Below are 19,887 nucleotides of genomic sequence, written 5' to 3'. Positions count from 1 at the left end.
ATATATAAATTTTATTACTACAAATCATAAATATATATATATATATATATATATATATATATATGCGCCTTACTTCCAAAATTATGTATATAAATTTAGTATGCAATGTATATATGCGTATATGCTATACTAGATACGTCTATACTAGATACGTGTATACTAGAAAAATATGCATATATATGTATATGAAAAAAAAAATATATATATATATATATGTGTACACACACACACACACACACACACACACACACACACACACACACACACACACACACACACACACACACACACACACACACACACACACACACACATGCCTATCCGCCTGCCCATGAAAGGTGATACGACCGATACCGGATATCCTATACATATACACACATACGCGCGCGCGCGCGCGCGTACGTACCACGCACGTACACACACACACACGGGGAGGGAGAGAGAGAGAGACAGAGAGAGAGCATATTTATAATTTAAAATGTATAGCTTCTTTATTCTCTTTATGTAGATTAAAGCAAATTTAATATTTTTTTTTGAGACTTGAGTGATGACTTTTCTTCTAAAAATATATTCTATACATGAAAATACACAAATTTACAATTACAAGAAAATTGGAGAGAACATTACATTGTATATTTAGCAGATTGTAAATCTAAAAATGTATTAATGATGAAAATTTAAACTCTCAAAAATTAAAAGGATGAAACAAAGTAGAATATAAGTATCTCAAAATAAAATTCTATAAATTGAAATTATCTATAATGTGAAATTAAACATTCTTCAAATCTTCAGATTACATCGTATTATATTAAAAATAATTGTTTATTCTATTATTGGATAATAAATGTTGTGAATATTATCATCCATATTGTAAAATGTTTTTATTTACTACAGTAAAAAAAGTCAATTTAAGAAAACCTTATTAAAATAACCTTATTAAAATAAATCTTATTAAAATTGAGATACTTGTTATCCCAATAATCATTACAATTAAAATTTATATAAGGCACATAGTTGTTAATGTAATGTTAAACTGATGTTTTCGATAGCAGTGACTTTTAATTCGGTTATGCCATTATACTGCAATTTATGCATATAAAATGAGATGAAAACAGAATACGAGCGTTGGGAAAAAAAACAGGAAAGCAGGAAGTACATTATAATGGCATTAACCCATATCAAAACCTCTTGCAATCGAAGATACATGAAATAATCTAAGTATTTTATATACGCACGCGCGCGCGCGCACACGCACGCACGTATGCATACACCCACCTAGTCAGCAAAATGTTAGCGAAATATCGGCAATCTGGCAACAGATTTAACACCTAGTCAGAAAACGTTAGTAGGTTGACTTCATCCGAGATCATATTCCGCATGTTATGTTGACAGAATCTATTAATTTTAGCAGTTTTAGCTGTCAGCAAATTAGCAGCAGAAATCAAGCAGACTCCGCGACGCAAAATCTATTTGATTTTTGCTGCTAATCTGCCGCCATTTTAGACCGTCATATCAGATTCTACTTGATTTCTGCTGCCAATTGACATAACATCCCATAGTAAACGAAAATAAATAAAATGTATTGAAATTTTCAGAAGCACACATTCGTCAACATGAAATGAATCCATTTCAATGTTCAGTGCTTTTGTATTCGTTGATATGTATAATAATATTTTCACACACACACACACACACACACACACACGCACGCACGCACGCACGCACGCACGCACGCACGCACGCACGCACGCACGCACGCACGCACGCACGCACGCACGCACGCACGCACGCACGCACGCACGCACGCACGCACGCACGCACGCACGCACGCACGCACGCACGCACGCACGCACGCACGCACGCACGCACGCACGCACGCACGCACGCACGCACGCACGCACGCACGCACGCACGCACGCACGCACGCACGCACGCACGCACGCACGCACGCACGCACGCACGCACGCACGCACGCACGCACGCACGCACGCACGCACGCACGCACGCACGCACGCACGCACGCACGCACGCACGCACGCACGCACGCACACACACATACGGAAAACTTTTTTATATTTAATTGAATTAAATTGGATTGAATTTGGTTTATATTGGATTGAAAAATTGCATTTCCTATCCAGAATTTTGAATTGAACAGTATTCACGATCCACTTTTTAAGACTGAATCTATTTCTGGATTGAAAGGTATAAAAATATGTTTCATTCAATTCCTATAAATTAATACAAACGTAATGAGCATTGATATGGATTCATTTCAATGTTTACGAATACATACTTCTGAAAATTTTAATCCATTTTCGTTTACTGGGATGTTAGCAATTTGTCATATTTTTGACAGTAGTTTGTCGACATTATCAGATATTACAAATTATTCTGTTTGAAATTTGCTGTCTTTCTGACAGAATATAATATCTAGATAATATAGTTGTTCAAAATCTATTTCTGCTGGTTTAATTATCAAGGTATGTATAAAATTCTTTTCAGATACTTTATATACGCGCGCGACTAATATTGATTAATGTGGATTGTGTATGTGATTGCTTCCTCTGCCACTGACAAATCCTGTAAAATTTCGCTTGTGTTATATCAATTTAAATACATAAAATTACATGATACAAACTTACTGGGAGAAAACTGATGCCAATGGATATTCATCGGTGGAAATGACGCAGGAATTAGTTCCGAGAGGACGGGCATAACTATTGGTGGTGCTTGTATTCTGGTGGGCATCGGCATTGGTCTAGGTAAATGCTGAAGCAAACATTATGAGAAATGTGACTTGAATATTAGATTGCTGCAGATGAAATAACTGTTTTAAAAGTTTAATAGCTGAATTTAAACTTTTATTCGACACACTTTATACACATCTTATTAATCGAAATAATTTCCATCCACTTCAAAAATGCAAAAAATTCATTGAATGCATTTTTTACATCATCATTTGAAATACTTTTTTACTTAAAAAGTTTTCCAAATGCTTAAACAAATGGTAATCTGTTGGAGAAAGGTTAGAAAAGTAAGGAGAGTGAGGGAGAACTTCGCATTTATATTTTGCTAATATTTTTACAGTTTGTTTTGCAACATGCAGTTTAGCATAATCATAGAGCAATAACATATTGCCCCTATTTAATACGCATTTTTTTTCCATCACAATCGTCAATTTCTTGGCTTAAGTATTTGTCAGTATTTATAGTTTCAATTTTTTGTCAAAAATGTAATCCTTAACAGACCAGTATAGAGACACTAAAATCTTATATGGATGAAAGCTCGGTTTCAGCATGTATTTCGAAGCTTGATCAATATCTAATTATTGTGCAGAACATCGACGATTGTTATAAAGAATCCATTTTTCATTACATGTCACTATTCGATTCAATATTCCTTCTATTATATTGTGTCGAGAAAGCAAAGAGGAACCAATTTTCATACAGTGAAGCTTATCAGTTCACCTATTTGGTACCTATTTATTAAGTTTTTTTTCCATGATTTTGTAGTGTCGAAGCAGTCAAATAGTGAACGCTAATGCTGTGTGCAATATTTTGTACTGATAAACGCAAGTCTGTTTTTCAAAACAGATTCATGTTTTTCAAAACATTGTCCATCAACTACTGATGGCCGCGAGGTAAATTGTCGAAGTTCATATCATCAAACCGAATTTTTTCAAGTCAACGTCTGGTTCGGTCACTTATAGAACCTTCATCAAAAAGTATTCATATTTCGCGTTTTTGCTTCATGTTTTTGCCTCAGCCGCACTATGATAAGTTTGAATTCGTACAAGAATATTATCCATATTTCTTTATTTCCCATGTCGAAAAAAATAGCGATTTTCAACAAATATTGTGATAAAAGTAAGGTCAGACGCGCAAATTCATGTGTGAAGCATATATTTTTTAAATATCATATACAATAATTGCATGAAAAATGCTGAACTATTTAGTCAGGAAATTTGAATGATAAAAAACGGCCATTTCATCTGTAGCAACCTAATATTTAATCAATTAATTAAAATCGATTAATTAAAATAATCCTTCAATATTCAATATTCAATATTCAATATTCAATCCTTCATAATTCAATATTTTTTTTCAATATTGAGTGATTCAAACCAAAATATTTACTCAGTTTTTTTTTGAATATCAAAGTTAGTTGCACTTACCACCATATAGGAATTATAATAGCTATGTGAAGGAGAATACTTCGTGAATGATATTGGAAACATGTGATTCTTTGACTCGCGCAAATGACTAGAATTTTCTTTAGATAAAAATTTATTTTTGTCATTGTCTTCTCTTCTTTCTTTAGTTCGTTCATTGATCGGTGATAAATTTCTGCTTCTGTAATGCGAAATAATCTTTTATATTACTAGAACAAAGGTAACAGTACTTATTTTTAAACTTAAATTTTTCGTTCGGCTCAATATATGATCTCGCCTTATTGTTTCTTTAGGTTAATAGTAGAAATTAATAGAATATTAATATAAAAGGCATCACAATTGTGTATATATATATATATATATATATATATATAACGAATTTGTAATTTTTTGATAATCTGACATTATATTAACATCAATGCGTTCAATTAAACAAACAACAAAAATTCCACTCGACATGAACTTTAATCGTGTGAATTTTCTGTATTAATGTTTTATATTTATGTATTTTCATTCTTTAAATTCTTTTCATTAAAATGCTATTTCTACCGACTAAACAATGTATTTTTTTATTGCGATTTTTATTATCACACGAAAGATGACTTAAAGTCGAAACAATGTTTATATATTTTTTTTTATTATTTTTATTATTTTTTATTATTTTTTTATTATAATACTATACTTAACGATAAGATCCTATTTAGTTTTTATGTTCTTCAATACAAATATTTATTTTGATCGAAATCGTTTTATATTTATAAATTGTAAATCTTTAATTAGAATAGTAAACTTAATCTTAATTTTAATAATGAACTTTAATATTTATATTAATCACATTAGATGGAATTGTCAAAATAGACTACACTATGATATCTGCTTACAATACGAAGTCATATGCTTACGCATTGAAATAGCAATGACCAATCAGCAGCATGAAAAAAATCATGACAAATTTGAGAGAGAAGAGAAAATACTGATTTAACACATTTTTTTAAAGAGTGAATATGATAAAAAGACTTATTTATATTTAAATTATACTTTTATTAAAATATAAAAGGAAATTTATATCCTAGCGAGAAAGAAAAAGATTAATAACAAAAGTATCTTTCCTAATCCAATTTTTATAATTATAATTTTTTAAAGCATAATAACCAATTGATATTTGAATACAGTAGTATATAAATCCATATGTATGAATCGTTCACAAACTAAATAATCCAGAATATGTAATTTAATATGTATTTACTAAAAATTCTTCATTTTAAATTTTCAATTTTATAAACTAATTTTATTATTTCAGGTTTCTAATAATTGAATTATACCTGCACTGAGATTTCGATCGATTCCTAGTGGATACCCTGCGGCTACTATAGTATGAATTTCTAACTCTTCGTTCGTTCCCATCTTTCTTTTTATTATCTCTTATTGAACTATTTTGCCATCTGGAACATATAAAAATCTTTAGATATAATATAAACACGTTTATTTATTTAAAATTTAAATAAAATAAAAAACTTATTAAAACTCTTTTAAGATTCTGATAACTTTTTATTACTAACGGATTTTCCACAAATTTCTTTAAAAACAAATTAGTTAAGAAGTTACGAAGAATTAGTTAAGAAGAAAAGTATAATCAAATTTCATGTAAATTTATTCTCAAAATTTAAGATTTATTATTCGTAATTGTTATTGTATTATTTATTATATTATTCATATATAAATTGACCGACCTGTTGTGCTTTTGTCTATCATCATTATCCGTTTGATAAATTCGATGTCTGGTTGGCACATGCAATCTAAAATCACTACATTAATCTATGTTATTAATAGTATAAATATAAATATTAATACTGCAATATATTAGCAATATAATTATAAATATTATTATTATAATTTCGCTGTTTAAAGATTTAATAATGCAATTACCAAACCATAAATAATTCAATCAAATTTATATAAAAATTTTCAATCGGATTTATATTAATGATATGCACATTTAGATTTAAAAAGACAAAAAATAATAGAATTAATGGATATATCAAATGCTTCATTATTCAATACAATTAAAAATAAAGTGTTTAAAAATAAATATGGTAGTATGGAGAATTTTTAACAATAAACAAGATAATTTCAATATAAAATAAAGAGAAATGTATTTTTATTAATAAAAAGAGTTTTATATATATATATATATATATATATATATATATATATATATATTAGAAGTTACATAATACACAACCAATTTTATAATTTAAAAATATAAAAAAATTACTAATACATTTACTAACAAATTACTAATAAATATTTCATTGTTCATTCTATATACAATCTTGAAAATCAAATAAATACAAGTATTAACAACTTTATATCCATAATATATCTATATTTGCATATTTAAAATAAAATATAGATAATTGTCAACAGAGATTTAATATATATATATATACATATATATATATATACATACACATACATATATTTCATGTGCATACATGTGTATATATCTATACATACATATATATATATATACAGGATGTCCTTATGTAAGTGGCTATTCCTTTTTTTACTCTGTAAATTAAAGAAGATATATCTAATAAATATAATATCTGATTAAATAGCTCGAACTGAATTCAATCGTGAGTACTGTGATTAATTATAAATTTATTTATTAAAGAACAGAAAGACATAACTTTTTATAACAGCACGAATAATTTGATAATCATATATGTATTGTTCTTTTATTAAGAAAACTAATTTTTATTATATGAAAATATTCATGTTGCCATGAAAAAGTATACATGTTTTTTCAATCTTTAACATAAATAATTTTTATAAGTAATTATAATAGTCACGATGGAAGTAAGTTCGCATTATTTAATTTGATATTTATTAGATTTGTCTTCTACAGTTTTTTTTTTAAATAAAGGGAAATAATAATTTATATAAAGACAGTCTGTATACACATACCAGGTGTATGCATAAGTTTTTTCCGGTTTTTTAGTAAAAAAAGACACGTAATTTTCAAGGGAAATTAATTTTTTTTTTTATTCAAAATATTGGCTTCTACACATTTCGCCCATCTTTCAGGTAATTTATGAATACCATGCCAGAAAAACTGCTTGTCTTTTGCGGCAAGCCATTCGTCGAGCCATTTTCCAACTTCCTCGAAATTGCTGAAGTGCTGCTCTGCGAGCGCGTGTCCCATTGATGAAGAGGTGATAGTCAGATGGCGCCAGGTCTGGGGAGTACGGCGGGTGCGGAAGGATGTCTCATCCAAGCGATTTCAAGGTGTCTTTCACTGGTTTTGCTGTGTGAGACGGCGCATTGTCGTGTAACAAAATCACTTTGCCATGTCTTCTGGCCCATTCCGATCGTCTTTCGATTAATGCGTGGTTTAAATTAATCATTTGTTGGCGATAGCGTTGTGTATTAACGGTTTCGCCGGGCTTCAAGAGTTCATAATACACAATACCGCTCTGGTCCCACCAGACATAGAGCATGGTCTTCTTGCCGAAGCGATTTGGCCTTGGTGTTGATGGACCGGCTTCGCCAGGTGAAAGTCACGATTTTTTCCGCTTCGGGTTTTCAAAATAAATCCATTTTTCGTCACCCGTCACAATTCGATACAAAAATAATTTCCTTTCGTGGCGTTGAAGCAGCATTTCACAAATGACTTTGCGATTTTCCATTTGACGTTCATTCAAATCGTGTGGGACTCATTTATCGAGTTTATTGATCTTTTCCATTGCTCGTAAACGTCTGCTGATTGTTTCTTGTGATACATGTAATGCTTCTGCTAATTGCCGTTGAGTTTGAGTTGGGTCATTATCCAATAACTCCTGCAATTGCTCGTCTTCGCATTTTTGTGGTCTACCAGAGCGCTCACTGTCTTTCACATTGAAATCACCACTTTTAAATTGTCGAAACCATGTCTCACATGTTCTAATCGATGGAGCGTGTTCACCATATGTTTCTGCCAGCAAACGATGACTTTCAACAGCCTTTTTCTTTTGATTAAATAAAAAAAGCAATGCGTGCCGCAAATGTTCTTTTTCAGACACAAAACTCGACATGATCACTGAACGATAAAACAAAGACGCTAGTTTTTGGCGGACTCAACTTGTGTGTGTTTGTAGTTTTAAATGTCAGACGAACAAAATGATGTATGTGTCAAATTAATACGCTGTGTACTTTTCGCTGGCGACATCTCTTAGTTAAACCGGAAAAAACTTATGCATACACCTGGTATGCGCGTGTGTACATGTATAATTCATACGACTTTATATCCATAATAATAATCCATATATAATGCTTTCATTGATATGTTTACAATAATATATATAGAATATATAGAATATTCTTCCATCAACAAAAATTTACAGAATAACGTACGCGCGCGTATGTGTATGCGTGCGTGCGTGGCGTGCGTGCGTGTGTGCGTGCGCGCGCGCGCGTGTGTGTGTATGCGCGCATGTAATTCAAACAACTTTATATCCATAATATACTTATGTTTTCATTGATATTTAAAATAAAATATAGAAATATAGAAATTTCCCAAATAAGAAGGGAGGGTGTGCGTCACGGCGGGGCCCGACCACGAACCAGTCGTGAAAACTCATAATTATTTTGCGAAAAAATACCACCTCAGCCAGGAATCGAACCTGGATCTCCTGCTTACCGGGCAGGCATCTTATCCTTTCGACTACCGAGGCATGTGATGATATTTATTGCAAATAACGTGTTTAGAATAACACGTCAACAATGATACATATATATATATATATATATATATATATATATATATATATTACAATATACATATATACATGTATTCTTTCGAATCCCCACGACCGGTACTCCAGAGAGATGATGGTCCTATTCTCTCGATGGATGCAGGTCGAACTGCAGCGGCGACACCCTCCAACGCCATTGGCAAATATACAAATAATCCTCCTGGAGCACGACAGGAGAGATTGCAAGCATGGTTCGAGCCCCCGAAATATAGAAATATAGATATTTAAAATAAAAATATAGAAATTAATATTGGGTTGTCGGAAAAATCATGACGTATTTTTTCTATGTTTTTCAAAGGTAATTTATTTATATAAAGAACAAAGATCAATCAATGATATATTGTTTTGTTTGATAATCTTTTGCCATCTTTTAGTGAGTTTCATAATTCTTCGTTCATAGAAGATCTTTATCGGCGAAAAACTGAACAAGATGCTGATTTACAGCCTAATCTGAATTAATTTAATCCTAATTAAAACATTAATGCCATGTAAGGAGTTTTGAAAAGAGCGGAACAAGTGGAAATCTGACGGCGCAAGATCAGAATGAATATGATGGGTGTGGCAACACATCCCATCCCATCCAAGCTCCAATAATTTTTGACGGGTGGTCAAACTTATGTGTGGTCTCGCGTTGTCGTGATGGAAATAATTCCTTTACGATTAACGAGCTCTGGACGTTTCTGGATGATAGATTCGTTCAAACTGTTCAATTGCCGACAGTACACATTCGAATTGATTGTTTGTAGCTCGAAAAGCTACAAATTCAAAAAACACGACACCTTTAAAATCTCACCACACTGAGAGCATAACCTTCCTCTGATGAATATTTGCTTTTGATGTCGTTTGAGGCGAATCATCAGGTCGGGACCAAGACCATTTGCGCACCACGTTGTAAACAATCTACTTCTCACCAGTTAGCAGTCGCTTCAAAAAAGGATCGTTTTCCTCACGTTTAATAAACATATCGCAGATGTTTATACGCATTGTCAAATGAACTTCTTTGAGATCATGAGGAACCCAAATATCGAGTTTGTTTACGTATCCCAGCTTCTTCAGGTAGTCATGAACGCTTGAATGATGGATGTTCAATGTTTCTGCAATCTCTCGTGTCGTGTAACGTGGGTTTGACTCGATCAATGTCTTTATTTTGTCATCATCAACCTCAATGGGCTCCCTGACCGAAGAGCGTCATTGAGGTCAAAATCACCTGCACGGAATTTCATGAACCATCGTTGGCACTGTTCTTGTAGAGCATTGTCACCGTAAATTTTACGTAACTTTTCACAAGCTTGACGCGCGTTCTTTCCTTTACGGAAGTAAAACAGTAATATATGGCGAAAGTGCACAGTTTAGTCTTCCATCTTCAACTTGTTATAAAATTTCCAAAACTTAACCAAATCGCTCAATTTTTTTTTTTTTAGAATAAAGCTAGAACTGTCAGCTGTCAAATGACATAACAATAACATAAATACAAATAACTCTAATACTTCCAAAAATGAACTAGCGCCATCTGTTACAAAAGTGCGTCATGACTTTTGCGACAACCCAGTAAACAGAGATATACAATAAATATCTGATTATTAAGTTTATATACAATCTTCGAAATTAGATATTAAAATATGGAATTATTAAAAATTTTCAAATATTAATGAAATTGATAAATCTTCCATATTATTTTATTAAAAGATTTTTATGTTTATGAAAAAAAAATATTAATTATATATATAATTATAAATATATATAATTATATATGATTTATATATGATTTAATTAATTTTATATCCATAATATATTCATGTCTAACTGAAAATAAATAAAAAAAGTTATTAATAGATTTATACTAAATATTTAATTGTTCAATTTATATATAATCTGAAAAATTAAATTTAAAAAAATACAAAATTATAAAAAGATTTCTAAATAATAAGACGTCTGATCTAATCACTGCAATCATATTGAATCATAAATAAGAAAGACATAGAGATTTCTTGCGTGTCATTTGCAAATAAAGAGGTATTTGAATAAAATAATACTTAAGATTGCTTTAAAATACTTGTGAAAAGAGACAAAAATAGGAATGGGAGAAATTCTATTACAATTTCTCATAACGATAAAAGGATGAATTAACAAGCGCAAAAAGTGCTCACAATGAAATTTTTTATTGTATGTTTTGTTATTATGTACTAATCGTGTGCTTACACATATAACTTATCTTGTACTTATTAAATTCGTAAAAATAAACGGCAACTAAAGTTACTTACTGAATTTTATATAAAAGCATATTTTTCTCTTCTTTCAACAGCTGCTAAACAATGTGTTCTTCTGCCTGAATAGACTTCATATGCCTTTTACGGCTATTTGTTGACTGTCAGGAAGGAAAGGGATAGCAGCCGTTCATTTTCACAAGTATTTTAAAATCATCCCAAATATTGTTTTATACAAATATCTCTTTATGCAAATAACGTGCAATAAATTTTACTGTATTATATCTCGTTTATGACGTCACGATTCCAATATGATTACGACTAATCAAAAGTCAGGTAGTCAGGACATCTTAACATCTATTGATAGATCCAGATTTTCTTCATTTAAAAAAAAAATATTTTTTTTCCCTAAATTTTCTTTCTTATTTTTTTGTAGTAATAATAAGAAATACTTTCTTATTTATATTTGGTATGCAAAACTTACCTGACCCCTTTTTACAAGTTCATCATCAAATGACTTTCATCTCGTCAAAAAGTGAATATCTCTCTGCAAATTGTATAAAAATAATTCAAAATTACTGATTATTACACATTGTATATCATTTCGAGAAAAATATTTGCATATATTTATTCATAAAAAGGTCATTTTCATTATAAAACATTTTAATTAGTTTTTAAAATTATCATTATAATATATTCAATAATATATTTATAATAGATAATTTATTTATATTCATATAAATAATCATTTGCGCGTTTGGTTAAGATCTCACTAAATCGACAAACTTAACAATTTCAGATTGTGATTGAGACTTCTATAAAAATGTATTCATTCTGATTTCACTTCGTTTTTTTACATTCATGTAAATTAGTATTTTTATCTCAATCACGATGCAGTCTTCTTCGCTCAAATTTGTAGTTATTACATTTTGTTATATTTTCTATATTATTTTTTTATTTTAAATAATATTTTTATTGTTAATTTACTTTATATAATAATAATAATAATGTTAAGATCGAAACGTTTGTTTTTTAAGATATTTACTATTAAAAGTTATTCAAGTATGGACATCCTGCGTGACTTTTATGTTTCTTTCCTTCCAATAAATTTTTTAAATTTATAAATATGATATATTTATAAATATTATATAAAAATGCAATAATTTGTAAGTATACAAATACAATACCCAAAATAATTAATAATTATTTATAAAATTTTTAAACTTATCATTTCAAAATGATAAGTTTAAATGATAAGTTTAAAAATTTTATAAATAAGTATTAATTATTTTGTATTTGTATATTTACACATCATTGAATATTACATTTTTATATAATATTTATAAATTTAAGAAATGATCATTATTAATCATAAGTTTAAAGATTTTATAAATTCAAATGGCAATATAAAATATTATATGATATGATAATTTATATAATTTATTTAATTTATATAATGTATTTATATAATTACAAAAAATAAATATAATGCAGCAAAAAAATTAATTATAATATTCATATAATTAAAGAAAACTTAAAATATTTATTAAATATGTATCCATATTTGACCGAAAAATCATTTGAAAAATTTACTATTTCTCATTTAATAATTTATATTAATATACACTAATAATTTTTAAATACAGCAGAAAATTTAAATAACAAAACAGCATTTAAAAATAATACATAGAGAAAAACATATTACTCATTTTAATTAATATATTTATTTTTTCTTTTTCTTACCACTCATTTCCATTATTTTGTAAATCAAAAACTTTTACAATTTGATGATAATTATTAAATTTACAATGATAATAATTTATTAATTCATCAAATTGTTATTTGATAATAATGTTCAAAAACTTCAATATTATTATTTAATATTATTTAAATTAAAATTATTCATTTATTCATTCATTTATTAATAAAAAAAATAAATATATAGACTCTTTCGATATATTAACTTAAAAAAAAAAAGAATTTCTTACCTGAAAATCCAGTCACAATTTTTGCAAAGATCTGCCTAAATTTAAAAAATCAGGATTTACAATACCGAGCTATCCAATCAATCTTAAAAATCATCTATTAATCTTCACATAAATATTTTATAAATATTAAGAAAATAACAAGGTAATTGTGGACACTATAAAAAAAATCGTATCCGTGCATTCAATATTTTATATAAATTATTAATTTTTTGATAATTCTTGATATTAAAAATAATTTGTTTTTAATATTAAGTTTTTAATATTAAGAGCCTTTTTATTTTTTTTTGCTTTATTAAGTTATATAAGATATAGATATATGTGTGAAAACAATACTCAATATACAATGTCTTATTTTAATCAAAGCACTTGAATTTCTCCAAAATCAGAGATATCGAAATCATGTTTTCACGGGGTTGTATGATATCGAGGGGAACATATTTTGATAAAAAAGATGTTAATTTCGAGTGCATAAAGATCAAATTAAAATCAATTTAATTTTTTGAAATGGTAGCCTTTTTTAAACATTTACGTTTGTAGTATTGCTCATTACGAGTTCAACGTGCTATGACTGAAAGTCCAAAGTCAAATAACCAAATGCGAGCTTATAATTGGATAGCATCTAACATCTGGAAAGAGAGTAGTACGCCGCTACGCGTTGCAGCAGGCTTTCTCGAATTTAAAATTTGGCCATTAATAGAGCATAAGTGTGAGCATCTAAAGCAAATGCCTTGTTCAGGCTAGATATTACTAGGATATTACTTAGATTCTAAACGGATACGAATTTTATTCTAATCTTTAATAATGACAGATTATACATCAAATAAAATAGTGGATATGTCATTAATTTTAAAAGAATGTTATGGTAATTTCGGGGCTACTGCGCGCTTGTATTGCGATCGATATCCTAATGGCTATCCAACATTGTAATTCGGAATTATAACATATTAAAACTTCAACAAGATCAAATTCATAAGACTTGTACACAATGAGGATTGAACGAAATTACTACCCGTATGGAAAGGAACTATTGAGAACTATTGAAAACTACTCAGATTTCTATAGTTACCATTCAATTTCTGTAGTAACTATTGGCGATTACATGCATAAATAACTATTCAATTACTATTCGTACACACAGTTGCCAATAGTTACTTTTCAGAACTATTCGCCTATAGTCGCAGGTACTATTCAATTATTATTCATGCATGTAATCGCCAATAGTTACTACAGAAATTGAATGATAACTATAGAATGGCACACACACACACACACACACACACACACACACACACACACACACACACACACACACACACACACACACACACACACACACACACACGTAGACACACACACACATGTACACACACACACACACACACATGTACACACACACACACACACACACACACACACACACACACACACATATATATATATACACATATATACTATATATAATACTCATTTGGCAGATACGTATTGTGTAGCAACAGCACCTAAAATTACGAGCTTACCCATGGAAAGGAATTATTGAGAACTATTGAGAAATATAACTAGTCAGAACAATTCAGAAAACTATTGAAATTTTGTGTAGTATTATGGGACATTATTATTGGAAACATGAATAATTTACTATTGGATAAATAGTTACTACAAGCATTTACTATTAGAATTATAACTAGTTTACTATTGGAACGAATAGTAATTATAAGGATTTACTATTCTTTACTATTAGAATAAGTAGTTTGAACTATTCTATTGGACAAATAACTACAAGTTACTAATTCGCGATTTTCATGAAAAATCGTGGAAATCTGATATTAGTATTGAATAATATGTCAGTTACTCTGGATAGTACTCTGGATACTCTGATTAGTAATCTTTTTATTGTATTTTTTAAAATAATGTTATGGTGTATGTACAGGATGTCTTATTTTAAATGACGGATTGAGATTTTTCGAAAATTATTGAAAAAAAATGGAAAAACGTTTGAAATAAAAGATGTATATTTTGAAAGGAAACAAATAATGATAAAATTAATTAAAAAAAAAAATCAATACGTGATTTCTCCGATTATTTTATATATAAAAGTATTAAGATAAAATTGTCAAAAAAATAATAACTTTACATTTTATTCTTGCACATTTCAACATAAAATATAAAATATCTCATAAACTATTCAGTTTTTGCTATTATATCTTAATATTTTTATGTATAAAATAAGATAAATAAATTAGCACAGAAAACATAGTTGTTTTTAAAAAAAGAATTATGCAATTCGTAATATGCAATTACATGTTTTTTTAAAAAGCAATAGCATTTTCCTTGTACTTCTGTATGGAAAGGAACTATATTCAATGACTTGTACACAATGAGGATTGAACGAAATTACTACCCGTATGGAAAGGAACTATTGAGAACTATTGAAAACTACTCAGATTTCTATAGTTACCATTCAATTTCTGTAGTAACTATTGGCGATTACATGCATAAATAGCTATTCAATTACTATGTCTTAAGAATTATTTTTTTTTAACTTATATTTTTTTAATATTCGTGAAATAGTTGATCGCGGAATATTATACATAATACTCCGTATTATACATAAAATGTATTTCATATGTGTATATATATATATATATATATATATATATATATATATATATATGTTGTAGGCATTAACATCAAATCATTTCGAAAAGAGACTACGATTTTGTAACTAGGCTTAACGTAAAATGCAGAAAAACAAATTTTTCTCGTACGTGTTGTTTTCTTATGAGACAAACAACTTTTACTAATGTAGGCCATGTGAATAAACATAATTCACATTATTAGTCAGAAGCAAATCCTTATTGCATAAGATACTATATCAAACTATACCAAAGACCATGGTCGATGAATATTTGATGCGATATTGCGAATGGATATATCATTAGTCCTCATTCTTTTAATGGTTATCCTTAATTTTAATGGTATCCTTACAGGCACAGTTTACAACGAGTTTCTCGAACAAAAACTGTCGGAACTTTTAAAGAATGTCGATCTTAAAATTCGGCAGAAAATGAATTTCCAGCGGGATAGAACGCCTGCACATTATTATCACAGAGTTCGAAATACACTGAACCAAATGTTTTCGTTAGATTGGAAGAGGTGGTCATATTACCTGGCCAGCTTCAGACTTAATATCGTTTTTTCTCTGAGGCTGTCTTAAGAATATCGTATATCGCGAAAGACCGAATAAGCCTGATGAATTGAAAATACAAATTACAACGGCCAGTTTTGGCAACATCTCACCAGAAATATTATCAAATGTGTTGCGATCATAAGCATCGTATTACCATCTGCATTCTGTCAAGGACAACAGTTTGAACATGTACAAGAGCGATTGTAAGCTCGCATTTGGCCATTTGATCTTAGACAATCTTGAATCATAACGCATGAACTAGTAATGAGCAGCACTACGAACATAAGCGTTTAAAAAATTAGGTTGTCACTTTAAAAAAATTAAGTTAGTTTTAATTTGACTTTTATGCCTTCACTCAAGATCAACATTTTTTTTTCAAAATGTCTCCCTCGATATCATATCTTGTAAAAACATGATTTCGATATCTAGTTCCGGAGAAATTCAAGTGCGTTGATTAAAATGAGACACAGTATAAATATTATATACATATACATACATATGTACGTATATGTATATAATATTTATAATATTAATTTATATTTATTTATAATATTTATAAGTATTAATTTGTATATACACATATACACATATATAAAATGTGTGTGTGTGTATATACACACGCGCACGCGCACACATATATGTGTATATACAAATTAATAGTATATAAGCAATACTCAATATATAAACATATGCATCTATTTATATAAATATGTAAAATAGATTCAATACATACCCGTAACGTTGAGTGACTAAGTCATAACCAAGATTTGTTTTGTATGTATGAGCATTCTTCTCACTTGTTGAGGATTTTTCTAAAATCAAGATAACTCAAAATATTTTTTAAATATTTTCTTTATTGTTGTGAATTTTAACCCAAATGTAAAAAATTTTTATTTTTCATAAATATAAAATAAAATGTAAAGAAAATACATGCATAAAATCATTAATAATACTATAATTATATGATAAAATAATGCATTGAATTATTGCTTTTTAGAAACAAATGTGTATAAATACCTGTTTGCTTATCTTGTGAAAATTTGATAATCTGTATGTCTTCAATGTTTCTCTTTTTATTTCTTTCAAATATTGGACAAGAGCCTTCATCTATAATGGATCCATTTTTTCAATTAGTTTATTATATAAATTATAAATATTATTTTTTCATTATAAAGAAATGCAATTCTTCATGTTGATTTAATTTAAAAATAAATATATAATTAACTATATTAATTACATAATAAACTATTTTTTAATAATATCACAAAGCTGATATAATACTTTACTTGATCTTCTTGGAAGAATTATGTCATCTGGATTTATTATGTCTCGTTCAATCTCTTTTGACATATTTCGATCTTTTATTAACAGATTTCCCTTATTATTAATTTTTATCTTGATATTATGCAGCTCTTTTTCATTAATGATTATATCTTCTGGACCTTTAAATATCATTGATGCTTTCCACCTAAGATTAATTATTGTGAAAACATTACATCAATTCTACTTATTAAGACTTTTTCTCATATGCAATAATAAAAATAAATATAAATTAACTTAAAAAATTAATAAAATTGATTTGTATTGTAATCATATTTGTAAGGTCACTAAATTTTATATATCTTACATTTCTGATTATTTATATTTCTAAATTAAAAATTTGTCATTTTTTGCAATACTATAACATTCATCATGTCCAACATTGTTTGTTATTATTTAATTCATAATTCTCTCTAAATTTATATATATTATATACTTTTTAGCATGTTTATAGCCATAACTAATTTTTCTTCGTTGTCGATCATTGTTCTTGATTTGTTATACAAACCTTGATTTATCAATTTTTATTGTTTCAGCTCGCTTCTTTTCGTATTCTTCAATCATTTTTAACTTTCGTTCCTGGTGTTTTCTCTCCAATTCTTGTTGGATAAACCATTCTTTCCTTTTCAATCTAAGTCGTTCTTGTTTTTCTTGCTCTTCCAATGTTGATTGTTTTTTTTTGTAAGAATTCATTGTAATCACTATAAATAATGACATTTTATAGCAATACAATTTTATGTGTTAAAAAAAAAGAATCAATATTATAACTTGTTTTGATAAATATTAAATTTATTCCCCTCACCTCAAATTCGATGTAATTAAGCTTATTCAATGCGTTTTTGCGTTGAAATGAAAGAATCTGCAGAAAAAAATGTCGCTCTGCCCTGCGAACTGAGGTACTGATATTAGAGGTTTGTTATTTATTCCTGAAACTAGTGCAAGAAATGTATGTACACTAAAGCGTTTTCGGTAATTATACAGTTTAGGTCACCTCCAATTGTGATAAAATTAGGTTCATTCGACGCGTTTTTGCACAAAACAAAAGAATCCAGGAGAAATAAACGTCGCTCTCCTCAGTTAACCAAGATATTAATCGTTAAAGTTGACGATTATTCAGGTTAGAAAATCTATCATACCGACGAAGTGTAGCGAAATGATTATGCTTTGTAACCACATGCGCATGCTCTGTGGTCACGCACATGCTCCATACGATTACACATTTCCATAAAAAAAGAGGGGATAATGTTGGTAGTAACAAAAATCCTTAGACAACACAATTTAATTTCTGTGGATTGGTGATATTGTAAGTAGTAATCTGTAAAGCTCCTTAGTGTCGGTCCACAATAGGTGATTTAAGCTTTAAGACGTAAGAAATTGACCAATTATAATCGAATATGAAAAGAATAATCGACTATGATTGGTCAATTTCTTACGGCTTAAAGATTAAATACTTATTGTGGACCGACACTTACACAATGCGAGGGAATAGGCGATAGCGATAGAAATAATACAATAGCAATAAGCATAGCGATAAGAACAGAAGAATCCAACATACAGAAATGCATACGATAATGCAGATTGGAACATGGAATAAGCAATAACGATAAAATTTCCGAGTTGAAATTCTATGTCTATCGCCTTATAACCTATCAATCACAGCGTTCCGATTTTTCTGTTTAGGTTATAAACTGCGTCCTGATCATAGATCTTATATATATGGACTGGTAATACAGATATGATTATGTCCGCGGGAGATTGGAAAGAGAAATGTCTCTCTTTTTCTAAAAGTGTCCAGAAATACGTTTTGCGCATGCTTGACATATACTATATATTAATGCATTCTTATTAATATATACTTGCAACTATGCAAGTTAAAGGAAAGTTTGAGGTTGTTTGTACGTTATTTGCAGAGTATCGTATTTGCAGAATATCGATAGAAATATCACATTATATTTCTAAAAAGAAATAATAATTCGAAAGTGTGTTATTTGCAGAGTGAGTTATTCTGCAGAAAATAGTATTTCTTTCCATTCGTAAGTAATAATGAAATAGGACTTATTGTAAAGTATATTAAGCATACTTTAATAATTAGTAGCATTTGTAGAAGCATTTGTGAAATTTTTTATTTTACAAATAAATAAATAAATTTTATAAATTTTGAGAGCTTTAAATTATAAATTCAATTATCATATTCTTAATATATAATAATTCTTAGAAA

General features: G+C 28.9%; 1 protein-coding gene across 4 annotated transcripts; it reads right to left on the bottom strand.

Moving 5' to 3' along the window:
- Positions 1 to 2,002: 2,002 nt before the first annotated feature.
- Positions 2,003 to 18,876, bottom strand: LOC105428571 (uncharacterized). Of its 4 annotated transcripts, none has more exons than XM_089082359.1 (11): positions 18,624 to 18,871; positions 18,472 to 18,560; positions 18,178 to 18,370; positions 17,636 to 17,817; positions 17,367 to 17,456; positions 17,083 to 17,161; positions 5,905 to 5,979; positions 5,497 to 5,616; positions 4,178 to 4,355; positions 2,646 to 2,772; positions 2,003 to 2,583 (listed from the first exon to the last, which is right to left on the bottom strand). In XM_089082359.1, the coding sequence occupies exons 3-11, from the start codon at positions 18,360 to 18,362 to the stop codon at positions 2,537 to 2,539; spliced, it is 1,083 nt and encodes a 360-aa protein (XP_088938485.1). In that variant the 5' UTR covers positions 18,363 to 18,370; positions 18,472 to 18,560; positions 18,624 to 18,871; the 3' UTR covers positions 2,003 to 2,536. The 4 variants fall into 4 exon arrangements, with proteins under 4 accessions (XP_088938485.1, XP_088938486.1, XP_088938484.1 ...); XM_089082360.1 differs by having other exon boundaries at positions 18,472 to 18,601; positions 18,661 to 18,871; XM_089082358.1 differs by having other exon boundaries at positions 18,661 to 18,871.
- Between the last annotated feature and the right edge of the window lie 1,011 nt (positions 18,877 to 19,887).

Source organism: Pogonomyrmex barbatus, unplaced genomic scaffold (assembly GCF_055798465.1).
Source record: "Pogonomyrmex barbatus isolate J1 unplaced genomic scaffold, ASM5579846v1 scaffold6, whole genome shotgun sequence".
Classification (NCBI taxonomy): domain Eukaryota; kingdom Metazoa; phylum Arthropoda; class Insecta; order Hymenoptera; family Formicidae; genus Pogonomyrmex; species Pogonomyrmex barbatus.
The sequence above is the reverse complement of the archived record's forward strand: the minus strand, read 5'-3'. Positions and strand labels throughout refer to the sequence as shown.

What these genes read in the sequence shown, in the direction of transcription:
- LOC105428571 (XM_089082359.1), bottom strand. Translation starts at nt 18,362, where the DNA reads ATGAATTCTTACAAAAAAAAACAATCAACATTGGAAGAGCAAGAAAAA. An exon ending in TTCACAAGATAAGCAAACAG is followed by an intron (nt 17,162 to 17,366) that starts GTATTTATACAC and finishes TCTTGATTTTAG; the next exon opens with AAAAATCCTCAACAAGTGAG. An exon ending in GATAGACAAAAGCACAACAG is followed by an intron (nt 5,617 to 5,904) that starts GTCGGTCAATTT and finishes TATATGTTCCAG; the next exon opens with ATGGCAAAATAGTTCAATAA.